The sequence below is a fragment of the Emydura macquarii genome, unplaced genomic scaffold (genome assembly GCF_026122565.2).
Source record: "Emydura macquarii macquarii isolate MOO-44397 ecotype Brisbane River unplaced genomic scaffold, CSIRO-AGI_Emac_v2 contig_374, whole genome shotgun sequence".
NCBI lineage: Eukaryota > Metazoa > Chordata > Testudines > Chelidae > Emydura > Emydura macquarii.
In genome coordinates, this window is record NW_027130511.1 from 3,198,784 (window position 1) to 3,219,977 (window position 21,194).

At 43.7% G+C, this 21,194-nt stretch overlaps 1 protein-coding gene across 1 annotated transcript in view; it reads right to left on the minus strand.

Moving 5' to 3' along the window:
• Positions 1-21,194, minus strand: part of TSHR (thyroid stimulating hormone receptor) — a 206,915-nt gene that overhangs the window by 94,838 nt on the left and 90,883 nt on the right. Inside the window, exon 3 of the mRNA XM_067531936.1 lies at positions 4,779-4,853. Coding sequence (XP_067388037.1) covers positions 4,779-4,853 — 75 coding nt within the window. The remainder of the gene's footprint in view (positions 1-4,778; positions 4,854-21,194) is intronic.

Sequence of the window (21,194 nt, forward strand, 5' to 3'; positions counted from 1 at the left end):
GGAACCTGCTAGGAGCGATCTCACAGCGCTTAGTCCCTGAGACCGACTACCTTCTCTGGGTCACCTGTCCGTGGCCCCACTGTTTGCAGCCCACTCCCTGGTAGCAGTGTGAAGGGTTGTTCTGCCTTCCCTGGCTGGAACCTCTCTGTCTCTGGTATGGTGGCAGCACCTGATGATAGACCCAAACTCTGCAGTTGCAGTAGGGCAGCTCTGCTCCACTCTGCTGTGCTGTGCTGTGCTCTGCTCCGGCTGGCAACTCCCTTTCAGCTCCCCGGCCTGAAATGGCGGCTTTTAACTGCTGGGGCAGTTTCCTTGATAGGCCCCCAGTGGCCTAATTGGCCCAATTTCCTTGAAATAGCCTCAGATGGATTACCCAGGGAATAGGGCTTTATGGAGCCTGGGGCTAATATACATGCCTTCCAGCACCCTTCCATAGCCGTCCGGTCTGGCCCTGTCACAAGAGCCAATGTTTATTTGGAAGTGGATGCTGGAGTAAAGCAGTGTGCGGGACCAGACAAACGTGGATAAGATAAAAAAAAAAAAGGAAACAGATGGATTAGAGCACAAAGGATCTGATAGCGACCAAGCCTCTAAGGGTCAAAGGCTCCTCAGTCAGAGTACTGTTGATCTGAATGATCATATGAACACAGTGAGACCAGAGTTGCGGTGGACAAAAATTATGATGAGGACTGCATTGGTTCCAATCTTGCACTAGAGAAGCAAGTCTCTTCTGAGAGTGTCAATTCTCAGGCCCTGTCCAAGGTACACACTGAACCACAAATAGAAATATCTATGTTCAAGAGTTGTCCAGTTCAATAGTGGGAAGGAGAAGAAAATGGGAATCCCACATGCATGGGATATGCACGTCTTGTTTTGTGTATCCAAGGACAGCTCCATGGGGACTCCTTGAATTATAGTTCATAGGGTGATATGGGACATGAAGAGGGAAAGGACCAGGGACAGTAGATCTGCAATAATGTAGATCCACTGGTCAAAATGTCAACTCTTTTGGTAGCTACTGTAGCCATGACACTGTTCTGCTGCAACTCCACTTTTCCCTGTAGAACTTGTCTCTGAGCCTGTTTACTCATATTTTGCAGAGAGGCCAGAATTTGACCCTCAGTACATTTGAATCTGTTAGCTTTACATAGTTAATAACTAGACCACTAAAATTATAGTTCTCTATTCAAATGATTGTCCTTTTAATTACTTTTTAAACAGTGTTTCTGACAAACTTTTTCTTTTATTCTTTTACTCTCTTACCTCTCTCTTAGATCATTTTTGTTAACTATGTTAGTAATTGCACACCCATTAGTGGAATGCATTTCTTAAACATCCCAGATGTGATATGCACATTCAAGATACCATTAGTAAAATCATCCTTAGGTGCTAACATCTGGATCCATCAACTAGTGTGTTTTCTATCATTGCCTACAGTTCTGCTTGACCCCGTGAGCGTTGTGGCTACATGTGATTTTGTTGTGGACCAAAAAGACTTAAGAAATGAAAGATAGTCACAGATGTACAGACCAGCTAGAAAAGGAATTATGAATTGGATGCCCCAGAGGGACAGTTTTTGGCCTGCTGCTATTAATAACATTCTGTATAAATAGTTTGGATGAGGGTATTGAAAACAATCTCCAAGTCTGCAAATGACACTAAAACTGGAATAATGAAATGCAATTTAATTGGATTCTAATCAGTTAGGGGATTGGCCTCACAAAAGGCAAATGCAGTTGACCAAAGGCAAGTAAAAAATGGATTAGTTTGGGGATAAAATGTCTAAACTGAGATGGAATTTAATTATCACACTGATCAGTGAAAAGGGTGGAGAGTTTGGAGGAGGAAATAAGGGGGGAAATGTGAGAAAACTTACATCTCCTGCTGTACCATTTCTCCGGATTGGTTAATAGTTTCCAAGGCTGGGATTAGGAAAGAGGTGTATTTTTAATATATAATGTGGGCTTAAATATATTTGTATTACATTAGCACTTACAGGCCCCAACAGAGACAGGAGACCCACTGTGCTAGGCGCTATAAAAATTCATAGTAAGAAACAGTCCCTGCCCCTGAAAAGATTTAGTCTAGATAGATAAAACAGACAAAGGGTTCAAGAGGAAACAGGAATAACAAGTCACTGATTTGCCCAAATTTACATGGCAGGTCAGTGGCAGAAGCAGGAACAGAAGCCAGGTTTCTTGACTTCCAGACCCAGGGTCCAATCCACTGGAGTGTGAAAAAACAGAGAGAAAGAAATCCAGTTCCATCTAGGAACTTAGCTATTGTCAATGTGCTCACATAACGGTCACTCAGAATTTCAGAGTCACAGAAGGAGAATAAAACAGATCTTCTTCCTCCAGGGCCCGCACATGGCGGGCGGGGGGATTGGGCGGGGGGGAGGGCATGCTTCACCAGGGCCTGGAGGCCCTGGGGTGCCCAGCCCAGGCTGCAACCCCTATTACCCTCATTATGGGAGGGGGCCTGTGTTAAAAGTTTTTCTGGGCCTGAAAAAATTATGCTTGGGCCCTGTCCTCCAAAAAGGACAGGCACCTGCTATTTGACCTAAAGGAAATCTCTGGTAGCTTTACCAGTGTTGGAGCCTGTGAAATATTTGAATTGGAGTAGTCCTCACTTAATCAGTTAGAGGGCATTGAGATGCATGCTGCCTTTATATTACCATTTTAGAAGGTATTTAGGCTCCTAAAGATGAAGAAATCCCATGAGTGTGATTTACAAATGTGCCTTTTTTTCCCACTGATTTTAATCAAAACAGGATCACACCCACTATACGCAATAGGTGATGAGCATCCTCATCTTGCTCAGCATTCACAGAGTAAGATTTACATTCCAAAGAGAATTCTTAAAAGCAATGGGCAATCAGTGTGTGTAGGGCCTAGTACCGCAGCAGATCTCTGAAGTCAGGAGTGAGGCACATTGGCAGAACTGAATATGGGGACAGAAACTGAATGACACAGGTGCTCTGACAGAGTTGCTAGGCAGAAGGGTTGCATACTTCGTATCTACAAGACACTTGGCTCAAGTCAAAGGAATTAGTTACTCCCTTTGATGAACACTGAATTCTCACTTTTTTTAGACAGATGTATTCTTAAAAAGATACAGCATATATAAATCATATATACAGTTTAAATAAGGGTACAGAGATCACATATATAAAAACTGAACAGTCTTCTATGAAATGGATCCTTTTCAAAATGTTACAGTAACTTCAACCAGCTTTTAAATACATTATGATAAACACCATTCAATGTTGTTTTGGCAGTAATACTTTAAAAACATTATGTAAAGGGAGAACATAAAATAAACGCACAGCACAAAGGATGCCCTTATACCTCGACTAATCTTGCACTCTGCAGATTAACAAAAACCAACAGCTGTAACTAGCATTAACAAATCTGAAGACTTCTGGAGGTAATTCAGGAAAACACTCACATTTATAAACAGATGTCCATTAGATCACATGAAGGTGCCTAATTCTCCAGCTGTCTCACACACATACTCACTAGTATGTTTTCAAAATTCTGTGATTAAATTATATTTGTGTGCCTTAGCTCTTAACTGCTGTGGCAGACGGCTGGCTTCACCCTAGTGGGTCTCATGTTTCTGCCTCTTGTAGTGGGGGCCAGGGCATCATCAGTTACCCCATCTTCCCAGGGAGGAGAGTAGGGACCCGGGCCCACCCGATCCTCCGGGTCCCAGCCCAGGGGCCCTATGCGTAGCAGCTAAGAGCTGCTGGCACCGTACTCGCAGCTGCAGTCTTTCCCCCGGGCTAATTTTCCCCCCTTCACTCCTTCTGGTCTCTCAGGCCTTGCCTCCTCACTGCCTGGACTGGGCTTCCTTACCCAGGCCCCTGCGCCTGTGGGAGTATCTCAGTCCTGCCAGGGGCAGGTTTCCTGGGCCCAGTACCTCTCTCAGGGTTCCTCCACTCTTCCATGCAACACTGTACTCCTATCTGCTCCACAGCACAGCTGCACAACACAGCTCATGCCCTGTCTCTCTGGAGCAGAGGGATTTATCAGGCACCTGGCTGGGCCCCAACTGCTCCTAACTGCCCTCTAATGGCTTTGGCTAGTCTACAGGGAATAAAGCCTGGATCATTCTGGGGCTTACATACCACCCTTCTAATTGCCCTCTACCCTTGTTATATCACACTGCCTAAAAAACTGTATGGTAAGTATACTCTTCAGCACTAGAATGCCCTTTTTAGTGACATTAACAGAAAGCTGTCCTTCTGTTTTACAAATTGGAAACTGAGGCATGTAGTGATTACTTGACATTCCCAAGGCTACATAATGAATTGGTGTCACAGCTGACATTAGGACTCTGGTACTCACGGTTCCTAGTCCTGTGCTCTGACCATGCTTTTTTCCCTGCAGTAGATGCAGTGGACACATTAACCCAGAGTAAAAATTTAGAGCATTCATTGTTAAACAAAAATTGTTTATGTAATGTACATTCTATGACAGGAGCTATTTACATTCAAAGGCTTATATTACACTCTGAGGAGAGTTAAATAATCCTTGTGTCAGAAACCAATTTCAAAGAGGAATCCTCTTCCTAATTGCTACTTCACAGAAGCTAGTAATGACCAGTAAGGGCCAGGAGTGGCAGCAATTTGACAGCAGCAATATTGAAAACTCTCAATTTCTCCTTCAAGGTCCCTTTCCCCCGTGCCTACCTCAGGTAAGCAATGGAAATCCCATGGTCTGATTCATTTAAAATGGGGTTATATAAAGCACTGGAAAATACACTGTACTTACATATGAGTGACTTTACTTAAACTGTAGAAGGAATGGGCCTCCAGCCTTTGTAGTGTAGCATCTATGGAGATATAGCTAGACATCAGGAAAACAGAAAAAGAAACAAGTCACATAGGAAAACTTGTCACAAGGTATGACTAATGCTCATTGTACTTGTTTTACTGTTCCTCCCCATTCTCTTAGCTCCCAGTTTGTTTATTTTGTCTTACAGGAATGTCTTAAATGTTTGTACAGTGCCAAGCGCAGGTTCCTGATTCTGATTAGACCCCAAATACATATAACATACAGTTAACTCAGAAAGACATGAAGAAAATATCAGAGAAGCAGCTAGAGTTCACTTTGTTGAGAGTACTAAGCCCCAGTTCAGGTTCTTTCCCCCCTGATTCCACTTAGTAAGGAAGGGAGACCTGGCTCTTATATAGACTTAGCAATTTTTGGAAGTCTGGGAACAATAAGGAGTAGGGATACAAAAACAGCCTATGAGCTGTGACTGCAACAAATGACCTTAAATTCACATAGTAAACAGACCATAAAGGCAGCCTCTGTTCAGGACAGCATTAAGAGAATATAATCTTTCTAGCATGAATTTGATATCTTTTTCCCCCCACAATGACAGTCACAGGTGATATGATAAGGAGACAATGTTGTCCAGTGATAGGTTACTAGACTGGGCGCATGGAGCCCTGAATTTTGTTCTAATTTCTGCAACTAACTTACTAATTAATGGATGACCTTGCAAGTCACTTCCACTTTTTATACCTCCATTTCCCCCTCTCTAAGTAATGGTAACACTTTGTAAAATGCTTTGAGATGTATAAATAAAAAATGCAACAGAAAAAATAGGTATTATTAAATCCCAGAATTAATTTGCTTTATTTCCACCTGAGATACATTCTCTGACTACACATGTAGAAATACTAAACAGTTTTAAACAAGATAATATGGGTTTTTAAATGTATTTTTATTTAATTTTTTCATTCACATGTCATTCTCTTAACTATTAACAGAATGGATTCATTTTAAAATAGTGTGTCTGCATTTTAATATTTCCTTACTGTTAAAAAATGTTGCTACAAACAGTAACTTTTGAAACTACTCTATTTTGTTGCTTGTGTCACAATTGAGGGCAACTGCAACTGTATTCCTCTTCCGCTGTCCACCAACAACACCCATCTACGCTCCCAGCTTCTCAGCCATCACCTCCTTTGGGGGAGACCCATGTCTCTTTTCCTCCTGACAACCTTTTTTTCCTTAGGCTGTACAGCTCCCCATCTACACTGTGATATTCCCAACAAGCCAGACTGCCTAAATACGGTGGTGTCTGCATTTTGCTAAATCTTGAAAGGCTATGAACAGCTGTAATATCGAGCAGTCACAAGTTACCACACAGCTTTTTATTAGCAAGAATATTTATTCTTAAGGTGAAAGTATTACAGAGAAAATAATAAAAGAACCTACACACATGCTAATAAGCTTATCAGAGATCACCCTGTGACTCGCTGTACCCCATGTACACCTTGATGGTCCGATTTTTGTATCATTCATGTTCACCCCTGTAGTGTAACTGTGTATTGTTTAATGCAAAGTATGTCATATAAGTTGGATTGCTCATGACATACTGAACATTATTGTGATGATAATATGCTTCTTGCAATGTCACATACATAGTTATGAAGCTCTGCTCTGTAATATTCCCAGATGTGTGTCATGGCTTGAATAGATCCAGGCAAACACAAAGCAGAGTGAGAGTTCACGCCTCACTGAGGCATGCATACAGGAACAATGAACTGGCTTGAGCATCTGATAAGGTGTTGTCCATTTGACACAAGTGGAGAAAGCCATGCTGGACATTGCCAAACACCTGACCCCAGGGGATGGCAGGGGAATCTGTTAAAATGAGAGGCATTTTGGTCTCTGGAGCTCTCCCTTGTAAATCCATCCATGAAGCAACATCAAGCAACTGAAAGACTGACCACAGTGAGGAGAGCTTGGCCAAAGGAATCAGCCAGCCTGTGGTAAGATAACATCAAAGACCGTAAGGCCACTGAAGTGTTAAGTTTAGCTTAGAATGTGATTTACCTTTTTATTTCTGCCTGATCAAATCTGATTTATATTCCTCTGTTTTATAATCACTTAAAATCTTTCTGTACTTAATAAATGTATTTATTTGTTTTATCTAAAGCAGTGCATGTGGTTTGAGAGTGTGTAGAGATCTCATTTAGAGTGACAGAGTTGGTGCATATCAATTTCTTTGATAAACTGACTAATCAATGAACTTGCAGAGTGCAGTGGGAAGCACTGAACTCTGTAAAATGGCAGTTCCTAGGGCTACATCTGGGACTGGGGATAGTGGCTGGGGGTCATTCTGTTGCAGAATCCCATGAATGGCTGGCCAAAAGCACTCACTCACTAAGGTAAGAGCCACTTGCTTGCAGAAGACTGTGTGTAGGCTGGCCCAGGAGTGGGTGGTTCACACAGGAAGCCAAGTGCAATTCGGGCTTCAGGAATGAGGGATTGGGGTAACACAGCGATATACCAGTCTGGATTGCAGAGGGAAATGTCACACACGCCCAACATCAACAAGGACTCTGGTAGGAGTCAATCCTTCAAACCCCACCAAGGAATTTTTCTGTGGTTACAAGTTCATAACAGCTTCAGAACAAGCATGTCAAAGGAGCAGATAAGACTTTTCTTGTATTAGTTTGGGTCTTTTATCTCCAATCTTTGACAACAGGCATTCAGCTGACAATCACCCTTCTCAAGGTATAGGCTCAAAGGCTAGGTTTTTGCATAATCAGAGGTGGAATTCCCATCCCCCAGATGCAAACACTTAATACCGTTTGTCCCAAAAATCCATTCTCCTCTGGCACACTGCTGAGTGTAGTCCTTTGAAGTTCATAACACTTTCCAGGATTCACATCCCATCTCCCACCCTAGAGAAGTTACATTCAATCCCATGCCACAATAATATATAATCTTTGCATCTGCAGTGGGGGCAAAGAGAACCTAACTGGCTTCAGGACTGAGTTTGATAAGTTTATGAAGGAAATGGTATGATAAGACTGCCTGCAATGGCTGGCGAAGGGACACTAGATGAGGAGGGCTCTGAGTTACTACAGAGAATTCTTTCCCTGGTGTCTGGCCAGTGGGTCATACTGAGGGTCTAACTCAATGGTTCCCAACCAGGGGTGCACAACCCCCTTTGGGGAGGCCCCAAAGATTACAGGGGGTCTGTGAGGCTTCAGTAATATTGAGGTCATTTAGCCCCCAGAGTCCCATGCCAGCTGGATTGGAGGATGCCCCCCAAGCCTAAGCTCCATGCCGGCTGGGCACCCAGTCAGAGTGAAGAAGCAGTCCCCCCTAAGAGTGCAGAAGCCCCAAGCTCCACACTGGCTGGAGTGGAGGAGCAATCCCCCATAGACCGAAGCCGGCCAGGTGCCCAGCTGGAGTGAAGCAGTCCCACACCAGTGGGGATCTGGAACAGACCCGACCAGTCCATCGGCGCCTGCCACCTCCATTACCCTCTGTCGATGAGGGACTGGGGACGGGAAGAGGTGGGGCCACACGGGACATGTGGTGGTGGCTGCACTAGGAAAGGCTTAGCTTCTTATTCGGGTAAGAGTAATTTATTATTATTAATTATTACTATTATTATTTATGTAATTTAGAGTTGTTATTATCATCATTATATGTGTTTATAGGGGTTATATGTGTTTATGGTTGGTGAGGGGGTGGGGGCATGTTTTACCTAGTGTTAACTAGTGGGGCTTTCACTCAAAAAGGTTGGGAACCACTGCTCCAACTCATCACCATATTTGAGGTTGGGAAGGAATTTTCCCCTGGATCAGATTGGCAGAGACTCGGGGGGGTTTTTGCTTTCCTCTGCAGCATGGGCCATGGATCACTTGTAGGTTTAAACTAGTATAAATAGTGAACTCTCTGTATCTTGAAGTCTTTAAATCATAATTTGAGGAGCTCAGTAACTCAGCGGGAGGTTAGGGGGTTATTACAGGAGTGGGTGGGTGAAGTTCTGTGGCCTGCAATGTGCAGGAGGTCAGACTAGATGATCATGATGGTTCCTTCTGAGTAATATGAGTAATATAATGGACTCCAAATATACTTAAATTTAATTCAGGAAGGTTTTTACAAGGAAATTGCCATATCTGTCACAGTATGGTGAAAATAAAATATAAAAATTAAACGACTATGAGTTAAGACCAAAAAAAAAAAAAAAAAGGCTAAACTGACCACTCCACTTTCAATGTCCAAGTTGACTCAAATGTGACAAATGAACAGACATCTTAAATAACGAGGAGCAAACCCATACTCATCTGTAAGCAATAAGCTCATTCATGTATAGTTCCCATGAAATCAATTAGAGTATTTGTGAAAGGACTGGAGCATCATGTTCTAAATTAGTAATACTTCAGTAAATTAATATTCAAATACACTTTTAAAATGTATTCTAATAATAATATCAATCAGATTTCTTAAATTATTTTAATTGTATCCTAATTTGGGTGTTGCTAGTAACACAGAAAAGGAAGTGTTTTTAAACATATGATTTGTTTCCTGGGATTGTCCTTCTAATGCAGTTAAATATTCAATATTTAATTATATCTGATGATCATATATAGGACACAATTTTTTCTCCTTCATATCTGAGATGTTTAAAGATTGTTATTCAGACTGAGTCAACATGCCTAAACAGACCTTGGAGAAATACTCTGGATTTAATATGTACTATTCCGGACTTCAAATACCATTGTCAGAGATCTCTGATTTCAAGTACAAGTTTCTGACTTTCCCTATGTCCTTGGACAGTATTCAGGCCCTGTCTACATTGGACCTAAAACCACATTACCCAAACCCATTTTAAATACTTCTAAAATGGGCTCAAAGCTAACTCACTTTAACAGGTCATTGTGGAGGAGACCTAACAGTGAAAAATAGGATTCTAAACTAGGGCTCTGCAAAGAGATGTCAGCGTTAGATGGGTGGAGGAATAAGCAGCCAACAAAGAGGAAAATGATTCTGTCTTCATGCTAACATGCTTATTATTAAAAAAAAAAAAAAAAAAAAAAAAACTCCCACCCCTCCCAAAAAAACTCCACCCGAAAAGTGTGGGACTGGGACAGAGAAATCACCACCATAGGATAAAGAAGGAATTCCCAGTTCCTGCCCCCAAAGTGCAATGTTGAAGAATTACCTGCATATAATTGTCATGCGGGCTGGCTTGAGAGGGGGGGCAGCTAGTATATTGTGTGACGTCAGCACGGCAGAATCATAATAATCCATGTGGGATAGGCCATGTCAGGTGTGGTTAGGAAGGTTATAATGTGCTAAGTAAGAGAATATTACTTATGTCCATGTGTAATATGTGAAATGGAAGTTATAAATGTATTTGAGATATCTATGTTTCAAATTGTCTGCCTGAGCAACACCCCAGATAGGATGGCTGCAGGACAATGGCCAGCATAATGGCCCATTAAGGCATTCCCAGGTACAAGGGGCCCAGAGAAAGAAGCCAGCATCACTAATGAGTCACCAGAACCTGCTTACATGACTGGACCCCAGGCACACCTGAAGAGTCACCAGGATTGGCCCATGTGACTCCGGACTCCATTTTAGATCCTGCAAATTTCACAGGCCACATGGCCAAAAGACAGAGGGTATATAAGATCAAGCCAGAGAAACCATTTTGTCTTTGCTCCTGTCCAGTCTGCAGACACATACCGACTTCTGGATCAATTCATTTTGCAACTGAACCGAAGGACCTAGACCCATCCAGGTACTGGATGTGAACCAGATGGGACTATACAAGCCTGCAAATCCACATTTCTTCCAGAAACCTGAAGTATATGGACTTCTAATCATTTGTATATCTGTGACTCACTTTAACCCTTTAACGTTTCTCTCATCGTTTCTTTCTTTCTTTGTATAATAAACCTTTAGTTTAGACACTAAAGGATTGGCTGGCAGCGTGGTATTTTAGGTAAGATCCAAGCTTATATTGATCTGGTGCTGTGGCTGACCCCTTGGGGTCAGAGGGAACCTTTTTAGCAAAGAGCAGAGAGTTTAAGTAACTGGTCTCTTTGCTGGACCTGGTGCTGATTTGGGAGCCTGGAGCTGTAATGCAGTAAAGGGGGCTGTGGGCATTTGTGGACTGGCTTCGTGATATCCAGTGTGGGGTAATCAGAAGCAGTTCGTGGCTGGTTGGGAAGCCGGGCTTCAGTGTCACCCACCAGCGTGGGGAGAATCTGCTCTCCGTTTGCAGCCTGCCCTGGCCTTGGCATTATCAGTTGGCAACCCTGGGCACCGGACGGGTCACAATAATATCTTTTGTTTTCTTATGAAGCACTAGATATTGCCCATTGCTGGAAGTTTTGTTTCCAGTTTGTGAGTTGATCTGTTTTGGCAAATCTTACAGTCCTAGTTATCTAAAATGCAGGTTATATTAGTGACACACTTTCTAAAAACACAGTTTCTTCAATATCCCAACAACTACACATGACAGGTGCTGGATGGAAGATGACATATACAAAAGACAGAGAGACAGAATTTGGTAGCAAACACTGAAGAGATGACTAACTGCAGCCACTGTAGTGTAGGTGTATCATACCTTTATTACACTTAAAACTTTGAGCAGGTTTTTGGGTTTTTTGGTATGTGTACAGAATTTCCTTTGTATGCCAACCTATACCTCTGTACTTGATATGTTGCCCAATCATGTAAATTGGTCAAATTACATCAGCGTCAATGTCAGATAATAAGCCAGGTATGGAGTGATGGGATTTTATTTTCTTGTATAGTTGCCATCCAAAAACATTATCAGACCCCCACTTAACCTCCTTTGTGAAAAGTATCTCAGATAATAGAGTGGTAACTGCATAAACACTGACTATTGATACCAGTATCCAGTAAGTGTTTGTGAATATTTTTGGAGCACTTGTGGGTGAAAGACATCACATGTACTACAAATGTAGGAAACATTATTATATTAGCAGCAATTCTAAAGAACTAGAAAGAGTTACACACCTCATAGGCTGCAAGAGAGAGTTCAGGTTCACATTTTGAATACTTGTCCATCATTTCAGCACTCACATTCCCCACCAGCTGTGAAATATCCCCAGAACCCCAGAGACACTCCAAGTGCATATTCATAACTTAAATACCAAATACATGATTTACTGATGTCAGCCTCAAAAAGACTCTCTCCAAATCTAGATAGCTAATTCCCCACCCCACAAATTCAGGTAAAGTCTCGAGAAAATAGGATTTAATGGTCAATGGGTTAAATCTCTGTTGAATCAATAGGGGAAATGAATGTCAAACCTAAACCCCTTGTACCAAGAATGCCATGCATCTGTACCCCAAAAGTTCAAATTTAAGGATGTAGGTAGAAGCTTCCTGCTGGCTTCAATTGTTTACAAGAAAAAGTGACATCCAGTATTTTGCCAAAAATAACATATTGTGAATCAATGACTGAATATCATCGAGTGAGCCAATGTATTTATTACAGGCCCAAATTGGTGCTTGAACTTTTTACCTTATTAATTTTTGTTTTTTCACATTAACAAAGTAGCAAAGGCACATGGTTCTCTACAGGTGGCTAACACACAAATGCAGATTATAATTAGTAAGAATAGAAATAGAAGATATTTTCATCTAAACATGGGTCAAAGATAGCAACTAGATCATCACTGAAAGTAAAAATAGAATGCAGGGAAAAAACAGAATATTGTGAAGACTACATAAGAAAAACTAAAGCAAGAAAAGAAGCTATAATTGGTTTATTCAAAACTAAGAAAGATATGGAAAGATGGGGTATGGGAGAGGAGGAAGAAAATGTATCTTTTAAAAAATTAAATACTGAATGAAAGTCTTGAAGAGTGTTAAAAGATGGACTGCCCCTTTGAGGGCCAGAGTCTGGAGCTGGCCAGCCTGTCAATTAGTCTTGCCTGCCACACCTGAGATGGAGTTATGGGATTAATTAGCTGGCTAAGTGAGACTGATTCCCTATAAAAGAGCAGCAGAAAGCTCCAAGGTGGAAGAAGATGATAAAGCTTTCCAAGCAGGGACACCTAGGAAAAAGACTGCAGAGTTCTCCAGGTAATGGAGAAGTCTGGGGTCTTACAGCAGGAGCTGCTGCTAGAAAAAGCTGAGTGCCAGTGAGACAGCCAGGGTGTGCTGGGAAGCCACTGCAAAACTGGGAAGGGAGACTGATTCTGGACCAGTCCCCTGAAGATTAGTCTGAGCAGAACTAGAGGCTTTTGCTTGGGGACTTCTTTGCTGCGCCAACCTGAGCCCTGAAGTAAGAGCCTTTAAAATAGTGTTCAAGTGCTTTTTTGAGAAGGTTCCATTAAAAAGAGAGACATGGATATTAACTAGAGTGTTTGGCTTCTCTTTGTGGACTTTTACAGTGAAAAAGTGGTTACTCACCCTGTGTAGTAACTGAGATTCTTTGAGATGTGTGTCACTATGGGTGCTCCATTCTAGGTGGTCCTATGTGCCTTTGATAGGAGATTTTACATATCAGTGTCCATTCAGCCCATGCATGCATTACTCAGTCTTGTACCCTGCACCCTTGTTATACAGCGCTGTGTGGACAAATTACACTCAGTTCCTTATCTATCGTGAAACTCCATAGCAAAGAACTCCAAAGCAAAGAAGAAGGATGGCAGGTAGCAGAGCACCCACAGGAACACATATCTCAAAGAATGACAGTTGCTGGACAAAGAGAGTAACCACTTCTTCTTCGAAAGGCTCTTAAGCAAGTAAGATGACATAGGATAATAGGGAAGGTCCTCTCCTGGATAAGTAAGTGGTTAAAAATAGGAAACAAAGAGTAGGAAGAAATGGTCAGTTTTCAGGATGGAGAGAGGTGAATAACAGTGTCCACCAGCGGTCTGTACTGGGACCAGTATTGTTTAACATATTCATAAATGATCTGGAAAAAGGGGTAAACACTGAGTGGGCAAAATTTGAAGGTGATATAAAACTACTCAAAATAGTTAAGTCCAAAGAAGACTATTAAGAATTACAAAGGGATCTCACAAAAACTGGGTGACTGGGCAACAAAATGGCCGATGAAATTCAATGTTGATAAATGCAAAGTAATTCACATCGGAAAACATAATCCCAACTATACATATAAAATGATTGGGTCTAATTTAGCTGTTACCATTCGCGAAAGAGATCTTGGAATCATTGTTGATAGTCTTCTAAAAACCTCCACTCAATGTGTAGCAGCAGTCAAAAAAGCTAACAGAATGTTGGGAGTCATTAGAAAAGGAATAGATGATAAGACAGAAAATATCGTGTTGCCTCTTTATAAATCCATGAAACACCCATATCTTGAGAACTGCATGCAGATCGGGTCGCCACATCTCAAAAAAGATATATTGGAATTGGAAAAGGTACAGAAAAGGGCAACAAATGATTATGGATATGGAAAATTTCTATATGAGGCGAGATTAATAAAACCAGGACTTTTCAGCTCAGAAAAGAGATGACTAAGCAGAGATATGATAGAGGTCTATAAAAACATGACTGGTGTGGAGAAAATAAATACGGAAGTGTTATTTACTCCTTCTCTTAACAAAAGAACTAGGGGCCACCAAATGAAATTAATAGGCAGCAGGATTGAAAGGAACAAAAGGAAGTATTTCTTCACAAAACGAACAATCAACCAGGGAACACCTTTCCAGAGGATGTGAAGGCCAAGAATATAAAGGAGTTCAAAAAAGAACAAAATAAGTTTATAGAGGATAGGTCCATCAATGGCTATTAGCCAGGATGGGCAGGGATTGCTGTTTTCCAGAAGTTGGGAATGTGCTACAGGATGGATTACTTGATGATTACCTCTTTTTTTCATTTGCTCTGATGCACCTGGCATTGGCTACTGTCGGAAGATAGGATACTGGGCTAGATGGACCATTGGTCTGACCCAGTATGGCCATTCTTATGAGTAGTGTCCCTACAGTCACTCCATGCTAGGCAACTACCAAGCAGTTCCCCTTAAGGAGGAGGGTGCATTGGAGTGAAGTCCAATATAAAGAAAGTATAGTATTGCAGAGACAAACACAGTATCGGAAACACAAGTCTCAGCTCTACATATTTCAGTTAGGGGAATGGTTTTCAGAAAAGCTTTTGAAATAGAAATAGAACTTGTAGAATGAGTTTGTATGTCTGAGGATGCTTGGTGATTGCAAGATTAGTTACATCAACTAATGCAGTCTGTTGTGGTCTATGGCCATCCCTCCCCGTCAGTCTCGGAGGGAGGCCACGCCACCTCACTACACTGTGCCTAAAAGTACAATGCTCCAGAGGGGAATTTGCAGTCTCAGGGCTCTGTCCCTCTGAGCAAGGCAAAACAAGCAGCTTAAGGGCTCTGCGGGGCAGAGCAACAAGCCAATGCAGGTCATCTGGCCTAAAGTGGGTAGGCTGCCTATCCGGGGGTGGGGCTGGCAGCAGGGGGTAAGTAAACATGGGACCACCCTACTCCACTGGGTCCCAGCCGAGGGCCCTGACACTGGTGGAGGGTTCCACCACTAGGTCAGCAGGAATCCCACTGAAACACACTGACGAACTCCGGCAACACAACCGGACTAATGTCTGGTGTCCCTGGGTTATTTTCTACTACCCCTTCCAAGTGTACCTCTATCTCCCGGGGTTCCTCATCTCCCCAAAGCCAGTCCAGGACAGTGGTAGTCCCAGTAGCTCCTCTGGGTACTGGTGAGTTGGCAGTTCCAGCACCTCCTAATTCTTAGTGCTGTAGAGCTAACTCTCAGGCACAGGGCTTGGCAGCTGGTGAGAAATGTCTGCTTCCTTCCCTGACTCTTGCAAAACTGAGTTGCAGGGCTGCCCATTAAACTTCCTGCCCCTCTGCTTTTGGCAGGGGTGTGGCTTGCCTTGCTCCATCCACCAGGAGTGGAGAGTGGTTTCTCTCTGTCTGTCTCCGAGGGAGGTCAAGCCACCTCATAACACATAAACCCTTCAAGTCCAGCTCCCAGTCTTCAGGGCTGGCTAGGCCTCCCTCTCCCAACCATGACAGAAAGTCTACATTTGCATTTGTGACACTTTGTGTCTGAGAACAACACCCCAGAAATTCCATATTCACCAATGTCATGTAATTATGATACATTCTGTACAAGGTATACCTTGTGTAGTATTATTTTAAAAGTCTTTATCTGCTGAACATTAATATCTTTTTAGATTGTATATGCTACCATAGATGTGAAGTTATAAAATATTGCTGAAAATGCTACTAGAGCATGCTGCAAGGTGAGAAACTCCCACAAACATTCTTTCAAGCACAAAAAAGAAGTAGCCAGATGTGCTAATGGGCTATTCAGAAGAGCTCCCAACCCCCATTTCTAGAGACTTCACCAAGAAAGCAATGGAATACAGATTGACGAATGAGGATGACCCGCCATGTCCCTGGTCACAAGCACCCACTTTTCCAGCAAGCTTTTCCAAGCTGGAAAAGACTATAAAAGAAGGGGAGTGACATCATAACTTGTCTTCATTCCCCCACAGCTCAACACCTGAAGAAACCCTTGAAAGACAAAAGACTTTTGAATAGGGAAGGGAGGGACCCAGGCTGCAAGGCAAACTTAGTCTGTGAATTGCAGAGCTGCAAGTCTCCTAGTGTCATCTGTCAGGCTAGATTGAAATCCTGTTAGAATTTAGATTGCATTCTTATTTTTATTTCTTTGGTAACTTCTTCTGATCTCTTAAGCCTACAACTTATAATCACTTAAAACAGTGGTCCTCAACCAGGGGAATGTGTACCCTTGGGGGTATGCAGAGGTCTTCCAGGAGGTACATCAATTTATCTAAATATTTGCCTAGTTTTACAACAGGCTACATAAAAATCTCTAGCGAAGTCAGTACAAACTACAATTTCATACAGGCAATAACTTGTTTATACTGCTTTATATATTGTAAGTAACACTGTAAGTACAATGTTTATATTCCAATTGATTTATTTTATAATTATATGGTAAAAACGAGGAAGTAAGCATTCTTTCAGTATGCTGTAATACTTTTCTATTTTTGTCTGATTTTGTAAGCAAGTAGTTTTTAAGTGAAGTGAAACTTGGGAGTATGCAAGACAGATCAGACTCCTGAAAGGGATACAGTAGTCTGGAAAGGTTGAGAGCCACTGACTTAAAATCTACTTTTTGTAGTTAAAAACTTGTATAATGTTTTATCTTAACCAGTGTGTTTTTGAGTGAAGTGTTTAGTCAATCTATACTCAGATTAGCAAAAGCTGATGCATGACTTCCTCACATAGAGGGGGAAGTGGACTTATTAATGAGCTTGCACTAGACAAATCTTTGTCCAACACAAGATGGTATTATCTCGGGGTGCATTCCTAAATAGTGAAGAGCTTGGGGGAACGGCGTTACCTTGACCCTTGGTGTTACCTGTCCCTTGGCTCTGTGGTGAGTGTGTGGTGCCACCTGCTGTTGTGTGAGATGATAACATGGTCTGGAGAGATTGTGTATCAACAGAAGCATATTTTGAAGTCAGCTTAAGCCATAAGAGTAAGGAGGTTCAGTGGTACTCCATATTCAAGCTGCATCAGGCTGCACGTCTGTGATAGCATTCTCTTTACCCATGTGATGCTGTAGGGTGAACGTGTAGGTTGCAGGGTGAGGTACCATTGCATTAGAATGTAGTAACAGAGGCATCCAGCAACCACTTAACTGCCAGGCCCTAAGAATTCACTGACCTGTCTCTTGGTGATCAGGGTCAGGTGGTCCTGCAGTGCTTGGACCTTCCCCACAAGGGGGCGCAATTGACTTTGTCCCAGGCTGGTTTCCTGCCATCCAATACAGCACTTTCTCTGTTCTCTGTTAGTCTGGAGTCCTAGAGAGCCCTCAGAATGGCCACCACCTGTCTTATATGATCCTTCCTGCGGTGACTGTATAATACCATGATGTTGAGATAAGTGGTGGTGTACTCAATGTGGGGCTGGAGTAGACAGTCCATTAGCTGCTAGAAGGTTGCAGGGGCACCATGAAGACCGAAGGACACCTGGGTGAACTGATAGAGCCTACCTGGGATGGCTAAGGCTGTCTTTTCCTTCGATCCTGGTCGAGCAGGATTTCCCAATAACCCTCGGTAAGAACGAGGGTGGTTATGTACTGAGTTTCTCCGAGTTGATCGAGTGGCTTGTTGATCCGGGGCATTGGGCAGGCATCACATTTGGATATGTCATTGACCTTCTGAAAATTTAGCATTTGATTGAATCATATAAACAGTCCATTGGTCTGGGGATGGTAGATGGATGTCTGTAACTTCTTGATGCCTAGGATGTCACAGACTTGTGGAAGCAGCTTTGAAATAAAATTTGTGCCCTGATTCGTGAGTATCTCCCAGGGGAGGCCCACCCGGACAAAGACCTTAAGGAGTTCCCAGCAATAATTTGGGCTGTGATGCTTCCCAGCTGGATGGCTTCCGGGAACCAGGAGACATAATCAAGGATGACCAGAATATACTTGACTCCTGTAACGCTCTTTGTGAGGGGCTCCACCAGGTCCATAGCGATCTGCTAAAAGAGGAGCCCAATGACTATCAGTGGAACTAGGAGGGCCTTTGGCACACCTGTGAGGCCACAAGCTGACATTCAGGGCATGAGTTGTAATTGTCTTTCACAACCCAATGTATCCCTGGCCAGAAAAAGTGGGACAAGACCCAGGCCAAGGTCTTTTCCTGCTCCAGGTGGCCTGCTGTGGGGACATCATGAGCCAGATTCAGGATGGCCTGTCAGTGGGATCGGGGCATGACCAACTGGGTCCAGGGTTCTTGGGTCCAGGAGTCCCAGTCAACGTAGTAGAAATGGTCCTTGGTCAACTTGAATCAGGGCCACTGAGTCACTCACTGGGGTTCTGACACTCTCCCATTGACACAAGTCAACTACTTGTACACCCAACTGAGTGTGTGGTCTTCCCACTGATCCCGACTGAAATCTGCCCTCATGCCTGGTAACCCATTACCTGCGGATGGCATGCATGTGGCCCCTTATTTCCAGCTGCCATGTGCCTCATCCTCTTCCTCAAGGAGGTCTCCCTTGTGGGTCATCTGTGGGGGGGAGCCCCAAGGCACAGAGGACTCCAGTGAATCCCTGCAAGTCCCATCCAAGAGTGACAGTATAGACTAGCCTTGGGGCCAACCTAATTGTCATGACCCTGGTCATGCCGTTCACCATCAATGGAATCCGGGCACTGAGATAGGGCTTCACATCCCCGTGAATGCACTGGAGCCAGATCTCCCCAATCCCAAAGTTGAACGTGGGAATGAGCCCCTGCCGGATGAGGGTGTGTCCACAGCCCGAGTCCACAAGGGCAATGGCCTGTACCTTGCCTACATTCACAGAGATGGTAATTTTTGTGGCGTGCTGTCTGTCGGGAAGGGACTTCCCCATGCAGACCTGGCAAAAGCCAGAACTCATCACTGAACCGTCTCAACATAAGTGCCCGAAGCAGCTGCAGGAGAAACAGGAGCAGGACAGCAGGGCTGCCAGTTGCTGGAAATACTGCTATTGTTGTTCCCAATGCCAGGCTCCCAGCTCCTGGATCAGCTGCTGCTGCTGCATCCCCTATTGCTGAATGAGCCACTGCAGCTGCTGGAGCTGAACTGCATGCTGATGCTGCTGGCTCTCGGCCAGCCACTGGATAAGCCCCTCCACCTTCATCCTGATGCTCGGGGCATAGTGTTGAGCTCAACCCCTTTTCTCAGGGGTGGGGTAGATGCCTGCCTTCTCCACCAAGTGTAGTGGTCCATGCCCATCATTCCCATCAGTCTCAGAGGGAGGCCACACCCCCTCATTATGTTGTGCCTAGAAGTACAACGCTCCAGAGGGGCATTAGCAGTCTCAGGGCTCTGGCCCCCTAGACAGGGCAGAGCAACAAGCAGTCTCAGAGCTCTGGGTCTCTGGTCAGGGCAGAGCAGTGAGCAGTCTAGGGGCTCTGGCTCTCTGGGCAGGGCAGAGGAATGGCAGGTCGTCTGGCCTAAGGTGGGTAGTCTGTCGCCCCCAGGGTAGTCTGTCGCCCTGACTGACAGCAGGGGGTAGAGGGACCTTGATTCACCCTACTTCATTGGGTCCCAGCCCAGGGCCCTGACAGTGGCAGAGGGTTCCTCCACTGGGTCATCAAGGTTCCCACCAAAACACACCGACATAGACTCTGGCAACACAACTGGACTAATTTCTGGTTCCCCATGGCTACTTGCTACTACCCCTTCAAAGTGAACCTGTCTCCTGGGATTCCTTGTCTCCCCGGGGTACACAACCAGAGGCAGTCCTAGTAGCTCCCCTCGGTATGGGTCAGTTGGCAGTCCCAGCATCTCCTTTGGGTCCTCGGCGCTGTACAGCTCAGTCTCAGGAGCAGGGCTCAGCAATGGGCAAGAGATGTCTGCTTTGTTCCCCGACTCTTGCACAACTGAGCTGCAGGGCCCATCTTTTAAACTTCCTGCCCTGCCCCTCTGCTTCCAGAGTGGAGGGCATGGCTTGCCTGCCTAATAGGGGGTGGAGAGTGATTTCTCCCCCTCAGTCTCGGAAGGAGGCCACTACACAGTGGGATATCCACTTGAAAAGTCATTGTTTAGAGATTGCAGACCCTTCTGATCTGTCTGTGTTTGAGACAAATAATTTGGGAGACTTTCTAAAAGACTTAGTCCTGTCAAGATAGAAGGCCAGGGCTCTCCTGACATCAAGTGTGTGTAACAGCACTTCTTCCTTACCTAGGTAACGTGTAGGGTAAAAGACTAAGATGTGAATGGGCTGGTTAATATGGTGCTCTGAAGATACTTTTGTTAAAATCTTGGGGTGTGGTCATAATGTGTCTTTATCTTTAAGAAATATTGTAAAAGGGGGGTGTGCCCTAAGGACCCCTATTTCCCCATCTCTCCAATATGATGTAATGGCTACCAGAAATGCTGTCTCCATTGATAAATGAAGACGTGAACAGGTAGCCATTAGTTGAAATGGTGATTTTCTAAAGCATTTAGGAACCAAACTGAGGTCCCAAACTGGAGAAGGACGTTTGATTGGCAGAAAGAAATTTCCAAGTCCCCTGAGGCACCTCACTGTCACTGGGTGAGCAAATACGGAATAACTCTTTATTGGGGAATGGAAAGCCATGATAGTGCCAGGTGGATCCTAAGGGACCTCAGCGACAATCTCAAATTATCCCATTCTAGGATGTAGTCCAGTATATCTGCCAGCAATGAGGTTGTTGATGGAATGTGTTTGAGGTCACACCAGAAGCCAAATCTTGTCCATTTTTGCAAGTACGTGTAGTGTGTAGACTTTTTTCTGCTGTGTAATAGTACTCTTTTTACCTCCTCTGGACAGGCTGCTTCTAATCCTGCAAACCATTGACCAGTCATGCTTTGAGGTGAAGA